Raw genomic sequence first — 18,636 nt, 5'->3', positions numbered from 1 at the left:
CATTTCAATTCAATTAAAAAGAAGGCCTATATTCTTACAGCCCACCACATAGACAAAATATAGGCAAAATAGATAAGGTAAATTTATTAAAGTGCACTCAATTGATGACATGAGCCAAGTTTTGTTCTAAATGTATATGCCTTTTTCTCAGAAGGTACCTACCAACCAGGGTCTGGTCAGTTGCTTGGGGAAACCGACTTTCCTCATCCAAAAGCGCAAGCAGTCCCAGGGGTTTCTGGAGGAACATGTCCAAGAGTGGGCGGTTGTCCTCATATTCCACGGGTATAGCATCAATGCCTTCATTCTGATATTCCATCTGGAGGGAAATGGATTGTGAATCTCTCCAGCCCGAAACTAGTCTTGGTACCACCAAGATACTTTGTCATGGACTTTCTGGGTTAGGCAGTATTGAATGCATGTGGAAAGCATGATATTTTTTATGTGTATAGTAAAGGAATCTTCTGCATAACATTGAGGCTATGCATTTAAATCTGACTTACGAGTGGCCTATGGCAGGCAGCTAAACCTAGCGAAAGCTCTCTCTCAAACGTGGACTTGGTAACTTATCATTTAGAAACTAACGTACAAGGGGCCAGGTGTGGTGGCTCATGCTTGTAATCCCAGCAGTTTGGGAGGTCAAGGCGGGTGGATCACGAGGTCAGGAGATCGAGACCATCCTGGCCAACACGGTGAAATGCCATCTCTACTAAAAATACAAAAAATTAGCTGGGTGTGGTGACATGCTCCTGCAATCCCAGCTATTCAGGAGGCTGAGGCAGGAGAATCACTTGAACCTGGGAGGCGAAGTCGCAATGAGCTGAGATTGAGCCACTGCACTCCAGCCTGGGCAACAAAGCTGAAAAAAATTTGTTTTGGTGACAAATATGGTTTAAACCAAGAAAAGAGATTTCTCTTCTGCAAGGAATTCTACAAAGGAGTCATCTAGGGTTGGAAAACTAGAAAAACTCCAGATTACCAAGGAAATAAACGGAAGGAACCTGGACTGAAACAGGAGTGGATTGGGAGAGGAGTGCTGTACAGATTCATCCAACTCCAGTGAGAAAAGCAATGCTGATATTTTTACTAAATGTCCTTGTGTCTATCTAATCACAGTTTAGTTTGTGTGTCCTCACGCCTGCATTAAAACAATTATCCCTGTATCCAAGAGTCTTGGCCAGAATGTTTCATTATTGTAACTACTTCATACAGAAGAGAGTCTTAGGGTTTAAGTAAAGGTTGGGGTCGGACAGACTGCTCACAGGCTGCTGCCAGAGGAAAAGAGCCTCCATCCCTTGGGTCCACTAGTTTCTCACTATGTCTTATTTATTATTAAACTCATAGAGGGAAGATTTCCATTTCTAGAAAACCAAGAACATATCTTACTCCTCCCTGGAGATACCTTTCCAGTTACTGTGGGATCTGGTACATAGGAGATAGGGGATAGGGAGGGCTAGTGTAGCAGTTAAGAACCTAGTCCTGAATTCAAGGTCATCCTGTGTCATTTTGAACACAATCACAGATACTGGTTAAGTAGAAGGGACGCAGCAATATGCTCAAAAGAGTTTTGGTGCAAGATTTAAATGAGTAACTTGTCACCAACTCCACTCAAGTGAGGAAATATACCTTTCCACAGAAATCAAGACCTCTTTTTTTCAGACAAATTTAGACTATTTAGCCAGGACTGCTTCACCCTATTTCCTCTCTAGAATCTTTTACCTGTTAATCTACAGGGTTTCTGCTGCAAATTGTGGGCAGCTAGGAGACACCTTTTCCCCATCCAGTTTAGTTACTTCAGAGTTCACTGTTACCTGCTCAAGAGCAAAAATGTGCTGATTGAAATAGTACTGGATTTGTTCATTGGCAATGTTTATGCAGAGCTGCTCAAATGAATTTCTCAGAAAATTCTCGAATCCAAAGATATCCAAGATCCCCACATTCATTCCATCTTCTGCACTACTGCATGACAGAGAAGAATGAAACTCTTTAGGATAGGAAACACCCATCTCAAGATGATGAGAATATATGTGCACAAGTGTTTATTAACCCAAGTACCCAATTCACCCACTGATGGAAAGGGCATCCTGCCACCCCTAAGAAAAGAAGCAGTTTATGTCTTAAACTATTTGTTCCTTTATCTTTCAACAGTATTTTCAACTTCTTTTTTAAGCAGTAGAATCCTTTAAATTCTTACTGAGAAACTTCATATATAAAAATAGATTTTTAAAAGTCCCTTTGTTTGAAGGGGTTGCAGCTGTTGCTTACTGATTCTCCCACCTATCCACCCACAAAGGTAACTGGAAGAGTGCTCTTCAGAATTTGATGTGGTGAATTCTTTCCCAGTATAGGAAACCCCTATGCTTAGGAAAGAGCAAGAAAAAGCAGTTGAAGAAGTAGGAAAAATAATGTAAGATACTGTGCTTTAAAAATGTTTGTAAAATGTCTCTTTGATTCTGAAAACAACACTATGAAGAGGATATTATTATCCTCATTTTATAGGTGAGAAAATTGACTTAGAACAGGCAGCTGATTAAAATCCATTTATGCTCAGTGTTCCACTATTGGAATGCTAAGCATATGGGAGTTATTTACATCCTACTGCTCAAGGTCATCACCAAGGTCTGATTGAAAAGATTTAAAAAATTGCAACCTCAGGCATAAATAGGTTAAGCTGTAGAATTTGGGTGCAAACCCAGTTTGTCCAGCTCCCAACCAAGACTATTCTCTCAAATACTGCACTTCCGTGGTTCCTTCAGTCATTTGCCTCTCGGGTACAAATCCTTCAAGTCTCCTGGATCTCACCTGTGTCTTCTAAAAGAAAAGGCCTGAAAGCTTTAATAAAGAAAACCCCAGAGAGGACCCAATGCTTCCTTTTGCAAACGCTAAGAGATGGTGAGGTCAATGACAGCTCTCCCGAGCCCTCTGCTCTCGGAGGAACTTGCCATATGTTTTTGTCTGGCTGCAGGAGTGTGTTAATGCGATTCACGATCCAGCTGAAGAGCCGCCCATACAGGGCTTTGGACATGGCGTCTCGAACGTCTGCAGCCCTGTCTACGGTGTTGGCACGGATGATGGTCTCACCCCGGGTGACCACACAGTGGGAGGTGAGGGCCTCCTGGAGCTCTTCCGGGCTGATGCACAGAACAGAGGCAGCTGAAACAAAGAGTAAGGATGACACAGAACGTAGCCAGACCTTCATTCAGTCAGTCTGTCAGCATTTATTCAACATCTACTATGTGCCAGACTCCATCTTGGTACTTTAGACTCAAAGATAAACAAACTAGGACCCTAACCCCCAGAAGCTTCCAGCCTGACACAGTATTTCTCAAACTGTTCTGAAAGCTCTTACTTCATAGATGCTTGATGAAGAAAAGGAAGAGGAGGTGGTCTTTTGACCAGTAAGTTGGAGAAATAGCTGCAGACTGTATTCTACCCTTAGACGGTCACAAAATACATTCATATAGTAAAGGCCCTAAAATGACCTACAGTTTAACATAAAAAGGGTTTTACTTTATTTAAATCAGTTTATTTGTTTGTTTTTCATAATTGAGGATTCTTCCTCATTGTGCCACCATAATTACCTGTGGAACTTTAAAAATAAATAGGTGCCTGCTTTCTCTTCTGTATATGCTGATTTAGAGGATTCAGAGATTCAGAATAGGTCCAACCTCCTGTATTTTTCTCAGTTTGTAGATGATTTTTGAAAAACAGCCAAGGTTAAAAACAACTGCTCAAAATTACCTGTCATAGAATTACTTTCTGCAGAACACTAGCAGCTAATGGAAGGAACACGGATGTTCCACAGGACACCCTTGGGGAAATACTAGTTGGTGAAAACATCCAGAGCCATTAGAAGGACCAGCAAATGCTGCACTGCATTTTACAGAGCCTTATAAAACTACCAAAGTAAAAGAAGCATGTGCTTTGGCAACAACACAGCACACAAATATCAAATGTCAAATACTTACCATTTTGCAAAGCTTCAGCATTGGGCACCTCACTTTTATCAGTTTGATGTTGAGAGGAAATAGCTGCAAACTCAATGTTCCCAATATTCAAAATCCCAGCCAAAATTCTGTACACTGAGTGTACCTCCTGAAAAGAACACCAAGAACCATGTATGAAGGTCATTGCCAATCAAACTAATGAACCACTAGACGTATGGTGGAAACTACTAGCTGTCTACCAAAGTCCATTCTCCCTCTTTTCCTGGACACACAGTCAAATGTCCCAAACTCCTTTGCAGTTAGAGGTCATCATATAACTAAATTTTAACAACGAAGCAAGCAGAATGATGTGGGTCACTTCTGGGCCTAGGCCTCCTATGTGTGAGCACGCCTCCTCCACACTTTTCCTGCTCATTATTGCCGGCTGGAACTCCCAGCAACCCAGCCTCAACCCTGCCACTGATGAGGATGCCTTAGACCAACAATTGCATTAATGGAGTTGCTCTGCAACCTGAACCTCTTACCTTGAAATGGTTATTAAGAGATAACTAATCTTCTTTGTTCTTTAAGCCACTTTTAGCCTTTTACCCTAACACCAGTTCCCAAATTCAGGTATGATCTTTTGTTCAAAGCAAGAGAGGAGCTGTTTCCTTAACCTCTTTTGAATATTGCTTTTATGAAAGAGTTGGGAAGACATTCATTCATGGCTCCTAGAACATTTTAAAGTTAAATAATGGAATATATAGTTATTAAGTCAGGAAATATTTTGAAAGACTCACTAGAAATTATCTGTGATATTATCTTTTTATATAACAATAAATACCCTTTTTTCTGAGATAGAGTCTTGCTCTGTCGCCCAGGCTGGAGTGCAGTGGCGTGATCTCAGCTCACTGCAATCTCGCACTCCTGGGTTCAAGTGATTCTCCTGCCTCAGCCTTCCGAGTAGCTGGGATTACAGGCATGAACCACTACACCCAGCTCTTTTTTGTATTTTTAGTAGAGACGGAGTTTCACCACGTTGGCGGAACTCCTGATAATCAGGTGATTTGCCTGCCTCAGCCTCCCAAAGTGCTGGGATTACAGGCATAAGCCACCACGCCTGGCCAACAATTGACTTTTGAACATCACTGGTTCCAACTGCGCAGGTCCTTTTATACATAGATATTTTTCAACCCGACATGGATCAAAAATACAGTATTCACAAGATGTGAAACTGACATATACAGAGAGCTGACTTTTCATATATGTCGGTTCTGCAGGGCTGACTGCAAGACTGAATATGCTTGGATTTTGGTATATGAATTAGGGGGTCCCGGAACTAATCCCTCACATATACCGAGGGACAATTGTATTTGTTCTTTGTCCCCAGTTCCTGGCACAAAAGCATCTAAAACCCTTGAAAGTGAGTGATAGCAATGCTAGGAGTCTTTTGTTATTTACAAGCCCCTTTTAACCATACCTGAGTTTATACTAAGTTGGTGACTCTTGGTGGACCTCTAGATAGCTTTAGGATGGAGAGTTGGTTGCCAGAGAAACCAATCATGTGATTAGAGAGAACTTCTGGGTCCTCCCCAACCCAATCTCTGGGGAGCAGAGAGGGATTAGACATTGAGTTAATGACCAATGGCCAATGATTAACCAATCATGTGAATGTAATGGAACTTCCATAAAAACCCCTAGGTGATGAGGTTTGGAGAGCTTTCAGGCTGGTGAATGCATGGGTGCTGGGAGAGTGGTGTTCTCAGAGGGCATGGAAGCTCTATGCTACTTCCTGCACACCTTACCCTATGCATTTTTTCCATTTGACTATTATTGAGTTGTATCCTTTATAATAAACCAGTAATGGTAAGTGAAGTGTTTTCCTGAGTTCTTTAAATTATTCTAGCAAATTATCAAATCTGAGAAGGGGATTGTGGGGACTCTCAATGTATAGCCAGCCAGTCAGAGGCATAGGAGATGTGAGATCTGTGATTGGTATCTGAAGTTGTGGTAGTCTTGTGGGTCTGAGTCCTTAGCTTATGGGGTCTGATGCTAACTCCAGGTAGGTAGTGGCAGAATTGAAGCAGATTGTAAGATACCCAGCTGGTGTCAGAGAATTTGTTGGTATGGGGGAGAAAAACCCACATATTTGGTGTCAGAAATGTGAGTAAAAACAGCTCCGATTATCTAAGCCCTATTTTTATATTGAAAGTTGAATACATATGTAGCATTAGTGGTAAAAAGAAATTAAAGTACATTTACTTATTTAAAAATTTACATTTTCTATCTGTGAGACAATAAAATATATAGCCAGGAAAATTTTGCATTTTATGCTTATAGATAGAGAAAAGTACTTTCACAAAAAATACTCGGGCAGGTAATTTGATTTAGTACTCTACATAGCAGTAAACGAATAGAAACTGTCACTAGACCACTGATAAAGCATTGCCTCACAAATTGCAACTTCCTGTAAACATTACTCGGTAAAGCCAAAAAAAGAAACACAGACTATAATAGTGACATCTGCTGGATACCTGATAATGCTACAAAGACAAATGAAGATTTTAAACTAGGTTTCGACAATGGATAAATGGTATTCTCCCAACTTCTAAATCAAAGGCAAGATGTCATGTTTTTTTACTTTAATAATCATTGTTTAATCACCCAACTTAAGAGTGGCTAAGAAGAACACCTACTAAATAGGTTATCTGGGACTTGCTTGGATTTAACATGACAGCACCTCATTACTTTGATCAATACAGTGTGAGGCTTGCTCACTCACTGAGCAACTTCCCACAGAGGCAGATCCCAGGGGTAAAACAGAGACTCTTGCAGTGAGTTCTACATCAGCTGTTTCTATACCCAGTTATCTCAAGAGGTTATCTGAAACTCTCAGTACTCTCAGAAAAAAAAAACAAAACATATTTCCTGTAATTAAAACACACATCCCACAATGACTCTTTCTCTCTTCATGTAGTATAGTACAAGCTATGAAACCTCCCAGAATAAGACTTCCAGGCATTTCAACACTGGGATAATCACCCCAGAAAATGGCTGTCAAAGACTATACCCTTGAAACCAGCATCCTGCCCTGTTGCTTCTCTGGCAATATCCTCTTCAGCATAGTCCCTACGCAACCATTTAAAGTGAAAGACTATGACCTTGAGCAAAAACTTTTATGTTCAAACACCGTGTGAATCACTGAAATTAATGATCGATTGGGTCTCTTTCCTTGATTTAGTGAGAACTACACAGGGGTAACCAATGTTCACCTTATTAAGGAGTTTACATTTCTGGGCTATTCCACCCACTTGACTTCATCAGTCCTAAACCTTGGGTTAATTAGTTCTCCCTTTCTGACCCGGGAACCTCTGTGTTCACATCAAAACATCACGTACGGTCATGGTAAAATTCAATCAGTTATACATCCACCTGTGGGATTACTCTTCCCACCCTAGAACTTGATCAATTTTTCTTATTTTCTTCCCATAGAAAGCCATGGAAGGTTTTTTCACCTTCTTTACCCTGTCCATTTTCTCTTGCTCCATCTCCAGCTACAGAGCCTTTCCTGGCATCTCTGCAGTTTTCTACAGAATCTTGCTATGCTGCTATCTCTTTTTATTTCTACCAGTTTCAACTTTCTGTTATAAAATGGAACAACTTCACTCAAGAAGACCAACAAGTCCTCTAACTGGGTTTGTCAATTTATTGTTGATGAGTATAAACCGATTCACTACCAATAAGCAAAAGTGGGGAAGAAAGAGCATTTCTCCATCAAAGTCCTACTGCAGGATGTCTGATATTTCCTTCTTCTCTCATAAGACACTTCTTTTAGTGGTGTAGATATTCTCTCTATAGAGCTGAGGCTAATTTAAAAGCTGAGAGGAAACCTAGTTTTCTCGGTTACCCTGGTGCTACTCTAAGGAAATCCCCTGGGCCTGGCTCACAGGCATCTCAGGTAGTTGTTTCTTTGGTATATCCCTAGGAATTTACTTCCTTTCCCAGTCTCTCTTTACTTTCTTTCTTTTCTGTAAGTCTCTTCAGTTTTTCACCAGTTCTTCCCTAAGCACTGCATTAGGACCAGCTGAAGGGCCTCCCTACAGGCTCTGTTCCAACACTTCTCAGCCTCCTTTGCAGAGGCTCACAGCATTTGGCATCTTAAAAGTCAAATGTGTATCCTACTGTCTCATCAAGACGTTAGAAATCTTCAAGACTCTCAAGTCATATTTTAACATATAATCCCTCAATCTCCCTTCGGAGCAGTACTCTCTCAATTCATAATCCATTTTGAAGAAAGGGAAGAAATTTTGCCCCAATCTCAAAGGCTTCTCCCTAACCTCTCCAATGGGAATCTGCAGTGTATGTCCAGTTTTGACTATCACATAGATCATCTGCCCAAAACGTTTTCATGTAGCATGAAATATAAACATATATAAAACCCAATTTATTTAATGTATTACGGTAATTCCTACCAGCAAGACAAGCATAATATTAAACAAAAATAGTACGGCTTGGCTCCAGAAATAAGAGTTGAAAAGCACAATCTTCACAATAAGGTCTTAGGTATAATTTCCCCAACCTTCCACAAGGAGTCATCATCATTAGTGGAAGACTCCCCCACCAGGGAAGTTTCTTTACAATAAACTGAGGGTCAGGTGTTCTTTCAGATACTTTGGCTGGTGTCTCAGAATTAAAATTCATGCTCCTGAGTCCACACTAAAGTTTGCTACTCATAATTTTGCTGTAAAGGTTTGAGAAAATAATAAAGGAAACCTGCAGGGAACTAGTGACATTATAAGAAAGGAGAAGAACCATAATTTGGGTTGACTTGACCAGTTCATTTAAGCTTTACCTAGAAATGTCTGCCAGAAAAACTTAAGAGAAAGTTCTGTTACATCAGCATTTGGCATCTGTTTCCTGACTACTTTCAACTGGATCTTTCGGAATTTAGTCACACTACTTTGAGTTTAAAAACATAAAGTGAACTGAGTTAACTCAGCAAAACAGGTTGTCTGCAGAGATAGAACCACAGAATTCAGAGTCGGAGAGATAAGATACAGCTTCTTCCTTTCATTTCTAAGGTTGCAGCTGATATAAATTGGTTTATTTCCTGTATGAATTACATGGGACATGGTGAAAATATACACATATAACACCATTACATTCTGGTTATTCATTTAACAGTATGGACCAGGCACAAATTAAAAATGTTCACCATCTTTTACATTTTTTTCTTTCACATTCATTCATACCAGTCGTTCATTTCTTTCTATTGTAGCTTTTTGTCCCAGATGGCTTACTTTGAGGACATACATAATTTCTTCTGTTTTTAATGTTTTAGTGTTGTTATACTAAAACAGATTTTAACAGTTTTTAATAGAGTTTAACCTGAAACAGATAGCATCTGTTTTATTATTATCAGCAGTACATCGCTGTTATTAAAACGGCACCATTATGTACTTTCTTTTAACCTACTTATGCCTGAGGTTGCAATTTTTTGAATTTTTGCAATCAGACCTTGGTGATGACCTTGAGCAACAGGGTGTAAATAACTCCTACATGCTTAGCATCCCAATAATGGAATGCTAAGCCTGAAAGGTTTCAGCTAGGATCAATCTCTTCACAGTATTTTATGACTATATTTATACTCAAAACAAAATATTAACCCTGTTAATAATGATTATTAGCCTTGGCTTCTCTATGGTTCCTGTACCCTTTTAAGGAAGTGTGCCCCTGAGCACTTTGGCATGACACCAGTGACTTCAAATTGCTCCACTGCCATCTCTACCATGCTTTGACTCTTCTGGGGATGCATCTTTGAAAAAAAACCTGTTCTATAAGTTAATAACCACAAAGGTCCTTTAGCAATGCCGGAACTTGTTTAATTGCTCCCCTCTAAGAAGTCAAGGAAAATATGTTTATATTTTTATCTGACCTTTGGGATTTTCCACTGTCTGTCAGTTTAGAGTCTGTGGGAGGCCAACAGAGAAAGTTAACAGCTGGCTAGGGGGCAAAAAAAGGTGCTATTATGACTAAAATCAACCATGCAGGGGAGGGAAGGGCTAGCCAAACACAAAACATTACACAGGAGCAATCCTTTATCTAGAGTGGCCGTCCCAGGGTAACTGGAGTGTCTTGTAATCTAATCTCTTAAGATTTAACACTCTCACCTACCTCCTAATCATTCACCCCCTTTGTTGGAAAAGCAAAAGAATCCATATATTTTGCAAAATTGATGGCATGAAGCCCAGAAACTATGACAAAATGTTTGAGGCTAGGGTTATAAATATTGTCTGTCACCCCTAGCATATATTTAATAGAGACAGCCTGTATCTAGGATGATAAGAGTAGTACAGTATTGGCCGGGTGTGGTGGCTCATGCCTGTAATCCCAGAACTTTGGGAGGCCAAGGTAAGCAAAGCACTTGAGGTCAGGAGATCGAGACCAGCCTGGCCAACATGGTGAAACCCCATCTCTACTGAAAATACAAAAGTTAGTCAGGCGTGGTGGTGTGCACCTATAATCCCAGCTACTCAGGAGGCTGAAGCAGGAGAATCACTTGAACTCGGGAGGCGGAGATTGTAGTGAACTGAGATCCTACCACTGCACTCCAGACTGGGTGACAGAGCAACATTCTGTCTCAAAAAAAAAAAAAAAAAAAAAAGTAGTACAGTACTTAGAGCTATAGTTAATAATGTGCAACTGTGTACCATGGAGAAGGAAATAACTGTAAGAAAGTTGAAAGGGTTTTCTTAATTTATCTTGTTACCCAATGAGCTACTTGAATAAATATATTTATGTGACTAAGGTGTAATCTACATATTCCTGTACTGCTACTCCCAATTCACTTTAGTGGCTGGAAAAACCCTAAATCAGAGAAAAATGCAGTATTGTTTTGGTATTTGTTATTACATCTGTAATGAATTCATGACAATGATAACAATTTATCAACACATGGTCCTTACAACAGTGCTCTCCTAGTTAGTTTGATGTTCATCTGGGCTTTTTGTTAAAATGTTTATATTCTTTTTTTTTTTTTTTTTTTTTTGAGATGGAGCCTCGCTCTGTTGCCCAGGCTGGAGTGCAGTGGCACAATCTTGGCTCACTGCAACCTCTGCCTCCTGGGTTCAAGCGATTCTCCTGCCTCAGCCTCCTGAGTAACTGGGAATACAAGCACACGCCACCACACCTGGTTAATTTTTATATTTTTAGTAGAGACGGGGTTTCACCATATTGGTCAGGCTGGTCTTGAACTCCTGACCTCATGATCCACCCGCCTCAGCCTCCCAAAGTGCTGGAATTACAGGTATGAGCCACTGCACCACCCAGCCTAAAATGTTTATATTCTACTTCACTCATTCTAGACCTCTGGGTTTGAATTTCTAATAAGCTCTCAGGTGATAAAAATGTTTCTGGCCCTGGGACCACACTTTGAGTAGCAAGACCTTCTAACATGACCAACATGGCATTTGAAAAGCAAATATCCTGTCCCAAGTTAGAAATATCCACGTTTACTCATACTCATCTAAGAATATTGCCACTTGAGTTTCCTCTTGATGATCACTTACTTTGTCCGTGAACCCTATAATCCTGAAACAATGCTGAATTGCTTCGAATTGTCTTCTGTAAGACTCCTTGGAAATTATGTCGTGCATCACCCTTCCAGTTTCATCAGCTATGTACCTAAATGAAGTGGAGTATGACCAAACAGAATGAGCACTGACTTGGAAAGTACAGGCATTTCCATTTGTTGTTTGTTTGCTTGTTAAAGATGGGGCCTCACTGTTGCCCAGCCTGAGCTGCAGTGGTGTGATCATAGCTCACTGCAGCCTTGAACTCCTGGGCTCTAGTGATCTCTTGCCTCAGTCTCCCAAAATAGCTGGGACTACTAGTGTATGCCACCACTCCCAGCTAATTTTTTTTTTTTTTTTTTTTTTTTGAGACAGGGTCTTGCTCTGTCACCCAGGCTGGAACACAGTGACACAAATTTGACTCACTGCAGCCTCGATCTCCCAGGTTCACGCAAACTTCCCACCTCAGCCTCCCGAACAGCTAATTAAGAAAATTTTTTTGTAGAGACAGGTTCTCAATATGTTGCCCTGACTGGTCTCAAACTCCAGGCCTCAAGTGATCCTCCCACTTCGGCCTGCCAAAGCGCTGGGATGACAGCCATGAGCTGCCACACCCAGCCTATTTCCTTTATAGTCTAATACTGTGGTGGAATAATGATGCAAATGGCTGAGAAAAAATAAATCATGTGCAGTTGAGTTTTTGAACTTTCTAGACAATGAAAATGGTGAGATAGTTCCTGCCATCTTATCCTGGGTACTTCAGTTAAATATACTGTGAGTTTCCAGTTAGGAAAACAGCTCCATTTACTTTCAAGTTTGTCAGTTGCTAATTGTACATTCATCTAAAATTGACAACCAACCCCCCTGACACTTACCTAGGAGGTTTTTCCTCAGGAAGTCTGAAGTCAGAAAGCTTCTTTTGGTGATAAAGACCAGCATAAATATAGTAAAATATGTGAAAATTTTTCTCTCCCCTGAAAAAAAAAAAAAAGAGACTTTAGTAATAACATATTCTGGCTTCCCCACCTCAAGTAATTTACACCATTTTCTTTCTGTGCAAAATACTATTCCATGGCAAATTTGTATTTTCAGGCAATTAAATATTATAAATCCCACTTACAGAACAGTGATAGGATTAGTATAGTAACTGTCAAAATCTTGCATTATTAAACACACTTAACTTTACTACAAGCAAAAGGAGGTTTTAGAGAATGGGACATTTATAGGAAACAGTCAGGTTACATATGTTGAGATCTTTCTATTACAGCCCAAATACCTACTGCCTTCTGCTTGTACCATGTGCTGCTTCAGAGGCAGTGAATTCCAGCCTAGAGACAACAGCCAAATCCTCTACTTTACTGGAGCCCTATACAGAGGTGGTCTGCAGGTCTCACAGCAGGTTAGGGAGCAGAATTGGTCCAGAACTAGGGTCTTCACTCTCCTAAGCTGGTATTCTTAAAAAAACTATTCAAAATGTCATTCATTAGTCTGGTCTACTGCCATCCACCTCTTTTAGGCGACCCTGGCGAGGGTTCTTTCAGATAGGTGCTACTCTGAGCATGGTCTGTGGACTGGTGTTAGCTTAGAACAAGAAAAGGAACTGGAAAGTACATGCCTAGATATTTTATAGTAAGTGACATTGCCATGACATCCAAAAGCATAATTTTTCTGATAATTAATTTTCGTTGCATTTTACAAAGGTATTAGTTCACAATGGGTTGGAGCTTAAAAAAAAAAAAAACTGGTCCTTGAGCCCAGATAGTTTGAAAAGCACTGCTCTGTATCCCTTTCTTTCTTCAGGAGGACAACAGTCTCTTCTGTTGATACCTTAGGATTTTGGCAAATCTTTTCTTTGGTCAATCTAGCTCCATGGAAACAAATCCTGTCGTCCTTCTTCCCCTGTCCCCCTTTATGGCATGGCCCCCCTCCTGTTCAGCCTCTCCTGGGTATCCTCATCTTCCTTTGGTTGTTTATCCTGTCAAAGCTTTTCTGTAACATTCTTTATCCCTGCCTTCTATTCTAGATTCCTCTACTTGCCATTTTTCACTCACTTGTTCACTGAACTAATAAATTTAGTTAAGAGATGGTGTCTCACTCTGTTGTCCAGGCTGGAGTGCAGTGGTGTGATCACAGCTCATGGTAGCCTCAAATTTCTGGGCTCAAGCAATTCTTGAACCTCAGCCTCCCAAGTAGCCAGGATTATAGGAACACACCACCATGCTCTGCTAATGTTTTTGTGTTTGTAGTGACAGCGTCTCACTATGTTGCCCAGACTGGTCTCAAACAAGCTATCCTCCTGCCTTGGTCTCCCAAAGTGTTGGGATTACAGGCATGAGCCACTGTGCCCAGTCCCTATTTAAATTTTTTTAAAATAAATGTGTATATTTAAGGTATACAACATGATGTTATAGGATATATGTATAAACAGAAAAAGGTGACTATTCAACAACTAAACATATTAATTGCCAGTAACCGTAGGCACTGTACCAGGTGCCAGGGATACAGGACTAAAGGGATTCATGTTCTCTGAGTGTCATTACAAGAAGCCAAGATGGATACAGGGAAACCAGTGAGGGGGTCCAGGTGAGAAAGCATAATAGCTTGGATAAGGTAATGGTAGTGGTGATGGAGAACAAGAGTAAGAGTAAATATATATATTCTGGAGAAACAACCAAAAGAACATCCTAATAGACTGGATGAGAACGGTAAGAGAAAGAAACCTAGAGTCTGCCTCCTAGATTTCTAGCTTAAGCATCGAGTGATGGAGGCACCCTTAAATGAGACAGAAACCAGAAGTCCTGAGATGAATATCACTTGTTCTTTAACCTCTGTTATATGCTCAGGCTTTGGCTGGCCCATCTTAGTCTCACCTTCCCACAGTTTCTCTACAGATCCATCTAATCCTCAATTCTTCCAAACTTTTCCTGCCAATATGCATCCCTAGCCTAAATTCAGTTTGATTTTCATCCCTTTATCTGTCAAGATTGGCTAGGTTTTGTTACAGTAATAAACATCCCAAGATATTAGTAGCTTAACTGAACAAAGGTTTAGTTCTTGCTCAGAGTACATGTCCATGGCAGGTCAGCAGTGCGGCTGTGCTCACTGCAGTCACTGATGGGCTGTGGCTGATAGAGCAGCCCCATCTTATACTTTGCCAGACTCTGGAGGGTTGCCATTAAACTCCCACTTGCCAGAACCAGTCATAAGACCATACCCAGCAACACAGGAACCCTAGAGTGTGCCCAAAAGCAGGTAGAACCCCAGTAGTTAGATGAACAGGACTGGCACAGGCCCCATCCTCTCTTCATCTCATTTAATTCTCATAACAGCCTTGTGAAGTTGACAATATTATGCCCATGTTACATATAAGGAAAGTAAGGTATATGAATATTTATACCAATAAGCAACATATCACATCAAATGACCTAGAGCTCTCCTCACATTATCTTTGTAAAAGACCACTTTACATTTGAACACAGAACACTATGGTTTCCATTCTGTCAGAGGTAGCTCCCTGAATTTCAAAACCATCCTAAGCTGGGGAGACAGAAGCAGGGGACCTCATAAAAATTAATCAAAATGCCACAGGGAAGCGTAAATGATTCTCACTCTATCTTTCATTTGTTTTACGTTCATGCCAGCCTCTACTGTGTGAGGAAACTCCAAGTACATGATAGAGGAAGATGCTTGGGTTCTCAACCCAGAACAACTGCTGTAATTTCCATTTGCACAACATCTCTCAGACTCCCCACCTCCTCTTCATCTCCACTGCCTCCACCTTAGTCTAGGCCAGCATTCTCTCTTGTACGAATTTGGCAACAGCCTCCTAATCATGTCATCACAGTCCTTAGATCTCCTCCAATTCATTCCCCATTGAAGCTTGTATGATCATTTCAAAATGCAAGTTGGGTTTTGGTGATTTTCCTGCTTGAAAACGTTCAGCCGGTTCCTATAGTCCTTAGAATAAAGTTTGAAATCCTCATCCTGGTTCCAAAGCCCTGCATAATCTGGTCTCAGTCTTATCTTTGCCACTTTTCCTCCTTATTCTGGTCCCCACCTTGTTGCCTAACTCCTAGTGATCCTGGGATCTCAGATTAAGTGTCCCATACACAGCGAGCCTCTCTTTCTCCCTAGACTAGGTTATGTGTCTTTCCCTTCTCTCGTTTCACCTTAATAGCACCTACTTGCCTCCTGGTGCTTACTGCAATTGTTCTACATTTAAGTTTACTTGTTTAATGCCTGTGATCCTCGCCGACTTCTTCCTCCTATACCACTTACTCCAAGCCCCATGAATACAAGGACCTTTTCTATTTAGTTTACTCTTGCAATCCAGCACAAAGCACAGCACTGGTATATAGCAGGGATTTAATAATACTTGAATATGGAAGTGTGGAGCCATGCTGTTATTTCAGGACACGCTGGTGTCCTAAAATAATACTAATAGCTACTATTATTAATAATTATAATTATAGTTACTACTATTATAATAGGAAGAGTAGCTAACATTTTGATAATATGTGCCACACCAGGCATTATTGTAATTAATTTTATATAAATGAGCATATTAATCCTCACAACAGACCCATGAGGTCAGCACTAGTAGCATTTCCATTTCACAGATGAGGCGCAGAGAAGGTTAGTGAAATGTCCAAAGTCACACAGTGAGTATCAGAGCCTGCATCTGAACCCAGCTCAAAGTCAGTGCTATTGATTTCTATTACCAAATGCTTTCCCTTAAAAACAGAATAATTGTTTTCTCTGTCTGTCTCAATCTAAGGAAAAAAATTAACATGTGGAATATTCTTGGTGTCTTTTTTGTTTTAACGAACAAGTTCAATTTTAAGGGTCCTAAGGGTTTTAAAACATGTCTGCAATGCTGCTAAATTCTACCTGACACAACCAACTCAGGAGAAACAAGCACACCCACCCCAGCCCTTTGTACTCTTTCCATTAATTTCTTTTAGGTCAAAAACTACCACTGATCCTTTGCTTAAATAATTCTTTGCCCTTGGGGAGGGCAGGGGAATGTTAAGAACAAGGGTGAAAACTGAACCGTTAAAATTCTCCAAGCCTCCCAGTTTTTATTGCAGGGCAAAGACAGAGTGATAAAGTAGTGCACCTACGCTGCCTGTTTTATAACTCTGGATTTTTCAAGAAGATATTCAGAGATTCTTGCCCCCATCACAACTCCAGTTGGTGTAAACATCATTTCCAGATATTTTCCAAAACGGCTCGAGTTGTCATTGATGGCAGTACATGCGTTCCCAAAGGCTTCCACCAGGGAGTTGACTTGTAGGATTTTCTCTCTCAAGGTCTGATTATTAGCCTGTGCCAAACAGAGAACAGTCAAAAAGGGACTCCAGAAACATTACTCTAGCAAAGTTGCCCGGCACTCATCCCTTGCTCACCAAAATCCACATTGTCTTTTTACAAAGAGTTCTATTTGGGGGAAGTCAGCATCAACCACCACCATCATTTTCTCATATGAGCAACTTCCCAAATCTGCATATGAATCAGATTTGGCTAGATTAGGACAGCAGTTTTAAAACTGCAGCCATATTTCATTTAAAATCCTTGACAGATAAAATGCCTAACCAGTTTAGAAAGATTTTTAAATAGATCCCGTAACCTTTCTGGTATTTACCATAATATTCAATAAACCTTATCTATAAAAATTCCACACATTCTTAGTCACCTAGTACACTAATTCAGAGTGTAAGTAACTACTGGATGATTTTTGAAGTCATTCTTTCAATATTGAGTTCACCAAGCTGAAAATTTTCATTTCCCTCAACTTTTGCTCAAAGACTTGTTTTCCATCCCTTTAATTACTACAGTAGCTTTCTCTGAGCCTGTTTCTAGTGCTTAACCACTTTTACTACTTAATGGATGAATGTTGCTATTACATTGAAAACATGAAAATTAATTGCCGATGATCTAGTAAATTCGTGCTGGCATTAATTTCCTCCCTATGAGGAAATTATTTTCCTCCCTATGTGAAAGAAGGATAGCATGCTGACATCTTAACAGGCCTTGCCATCAGGAGGCAAACATAACAAAGATGGAATGTCTTTATGCAAGCCCTAATAAAGAAAAACCCAGTACTTCTATCATTTATAAAATATGCAGTATGTAGGAAGTTCTAGCCATGATACATAAAGCGGGTTAGTCAATACCTTTCCCAAGAAAGTCAAATGCTGGACAATCAGGTGGGCGCTTTCTGTCTTCCCAGAGCCACTCTCTCCACTGATGACAATGCACTGGCACAGAAAATGGAGTGTCAAGTGAAGAATTTATAGCACAGAAATGACTCATGTGCTTCATATAACATCTACTACTGTACACCTTAATTTCTCACTGAGCAATCTCTTAGGAATCTTCCTGTTTCAGTACATAGACACCTTCTTCAACCTTTTGTATAGCTACTTGTTGTTCTATTGTACAGATGTATCATAATCTGTTTAAAATTAGTACAATATTGATGGATATTTGAGTTTTTTCTTTGTAATTATAAACAATATTGCAATGTATAGCCTTATACATAAGTCATTATATTTTTATGCAAGTTCATCTGCAGGAGAAATTCCTAGAAATGGGGACGTTGGATCAAAAGGTAAATACGTTTGTAAATTTGATAGATATTACTAAATTGTTTACTAGGGATTATACCAATATATGAAAGTGCCTGCTGTCCTGTAGCCTCACCAACAGAATATGTTAGATTTTTGACAATCTGATAGGTTAAAAAATATGGCATCTCAGTACAGTTTTATTCTGCATTTTAAAAATTATGAATGAGGCTTCTTTCCATATGTTTAAGAGGCTTTTCTTTTATGTGATCTGTCCATATTGTTTGGCCATTTTTTATTGTATTGTTGATCTTTTCATCATTCATTTCTAGGAGCTTTTTATGTATAAAGGAAATTAGTGGATGTGGCATAATAAAAATTATATATTGGGTCTTTGTCCTTGGTTCCTGGCACTGAGCTCCTAAAACCTTTGGAATTTCGATGAGCGGTAAAAGCATCTTTTGTTATTCACAAGGAGCTCCTTTCAACCATACCTCAGTTTATTCCTAACCAGGTGGTTCAAGGCGGGGCCCCTAGACAGCTTCAGACTGGTCATTAGAAAGATCAAACATG

General features: G+C 40.0%; 1 protein-coding gene across 4 annotated transcripts in view; it reads right to left on the bottom strand.

The window, feature by feature from the left end:
- The window catches only part of MYO3B (myosin IIIB), a 493,214-nt gene that overhangs the window by 238,704 nt on the left and 235,874 nt on the right, over positions 1-18,636 (bottom strand). For all 4 annotated transcript variants that reach the window (XM_021668991.2, XM_064373364.1, XM_064373366.1 and 1 more), the window contains 8 exons: positions 17,671-17,754; positions 16,618-16,820; positions 12,370-12,468; positions 11,492-11,606; positions 3,966-4,092; positions 2,940-3,150; positions 1,809-1,956; positions 163-316 (listed from right to left, as the gene is read on the bottom strand). In XM_021668991.2, coding sequence (XP_021524666.2) covers positions 163-316; positions 1,809-1,956; positions 2,940-3,150; positions 3,966-4,092; positions 11,492-11,606; positions 12,370-12,468; positions 16,618-16,820; positions 17,671-17,754 — 1,141 coding nt within the window. The remainder of the gene's footprint in view (positions 1-162; positions 317-1,808; positions 1,957-2,939; positions 3,151-3,965; positions 4,093-11,491; positions 11,607-12,369; positions 12,469-16,617; positions 16,821-17,670; positions 17,755-18,636) is intronic.

The sequence above is a fragment of the Aotus nancymaae genome, unplaced genomic scaffold (genome assembly GCF_030222135.1).
Source record: "Aotus nancymaae isolate 86718 unplaced genomic scaffold, 86718_ANA_hifiasm-v0.15.2.pri h1tg000008l, whole genome shotgun sequence".
Classification (NCBI taxonomy): domain Eukaryota; kingdom Metazoa; phylum Chordata; class Mammalia; order Primates; family Aotidae; genus Aotus; species Aotus nancymaae.
The sequence above is the reverse complement of the archived record's forward strand: the minus strand, read 5'-3'. Positions and strand labels throughout refer to the sequence as shown.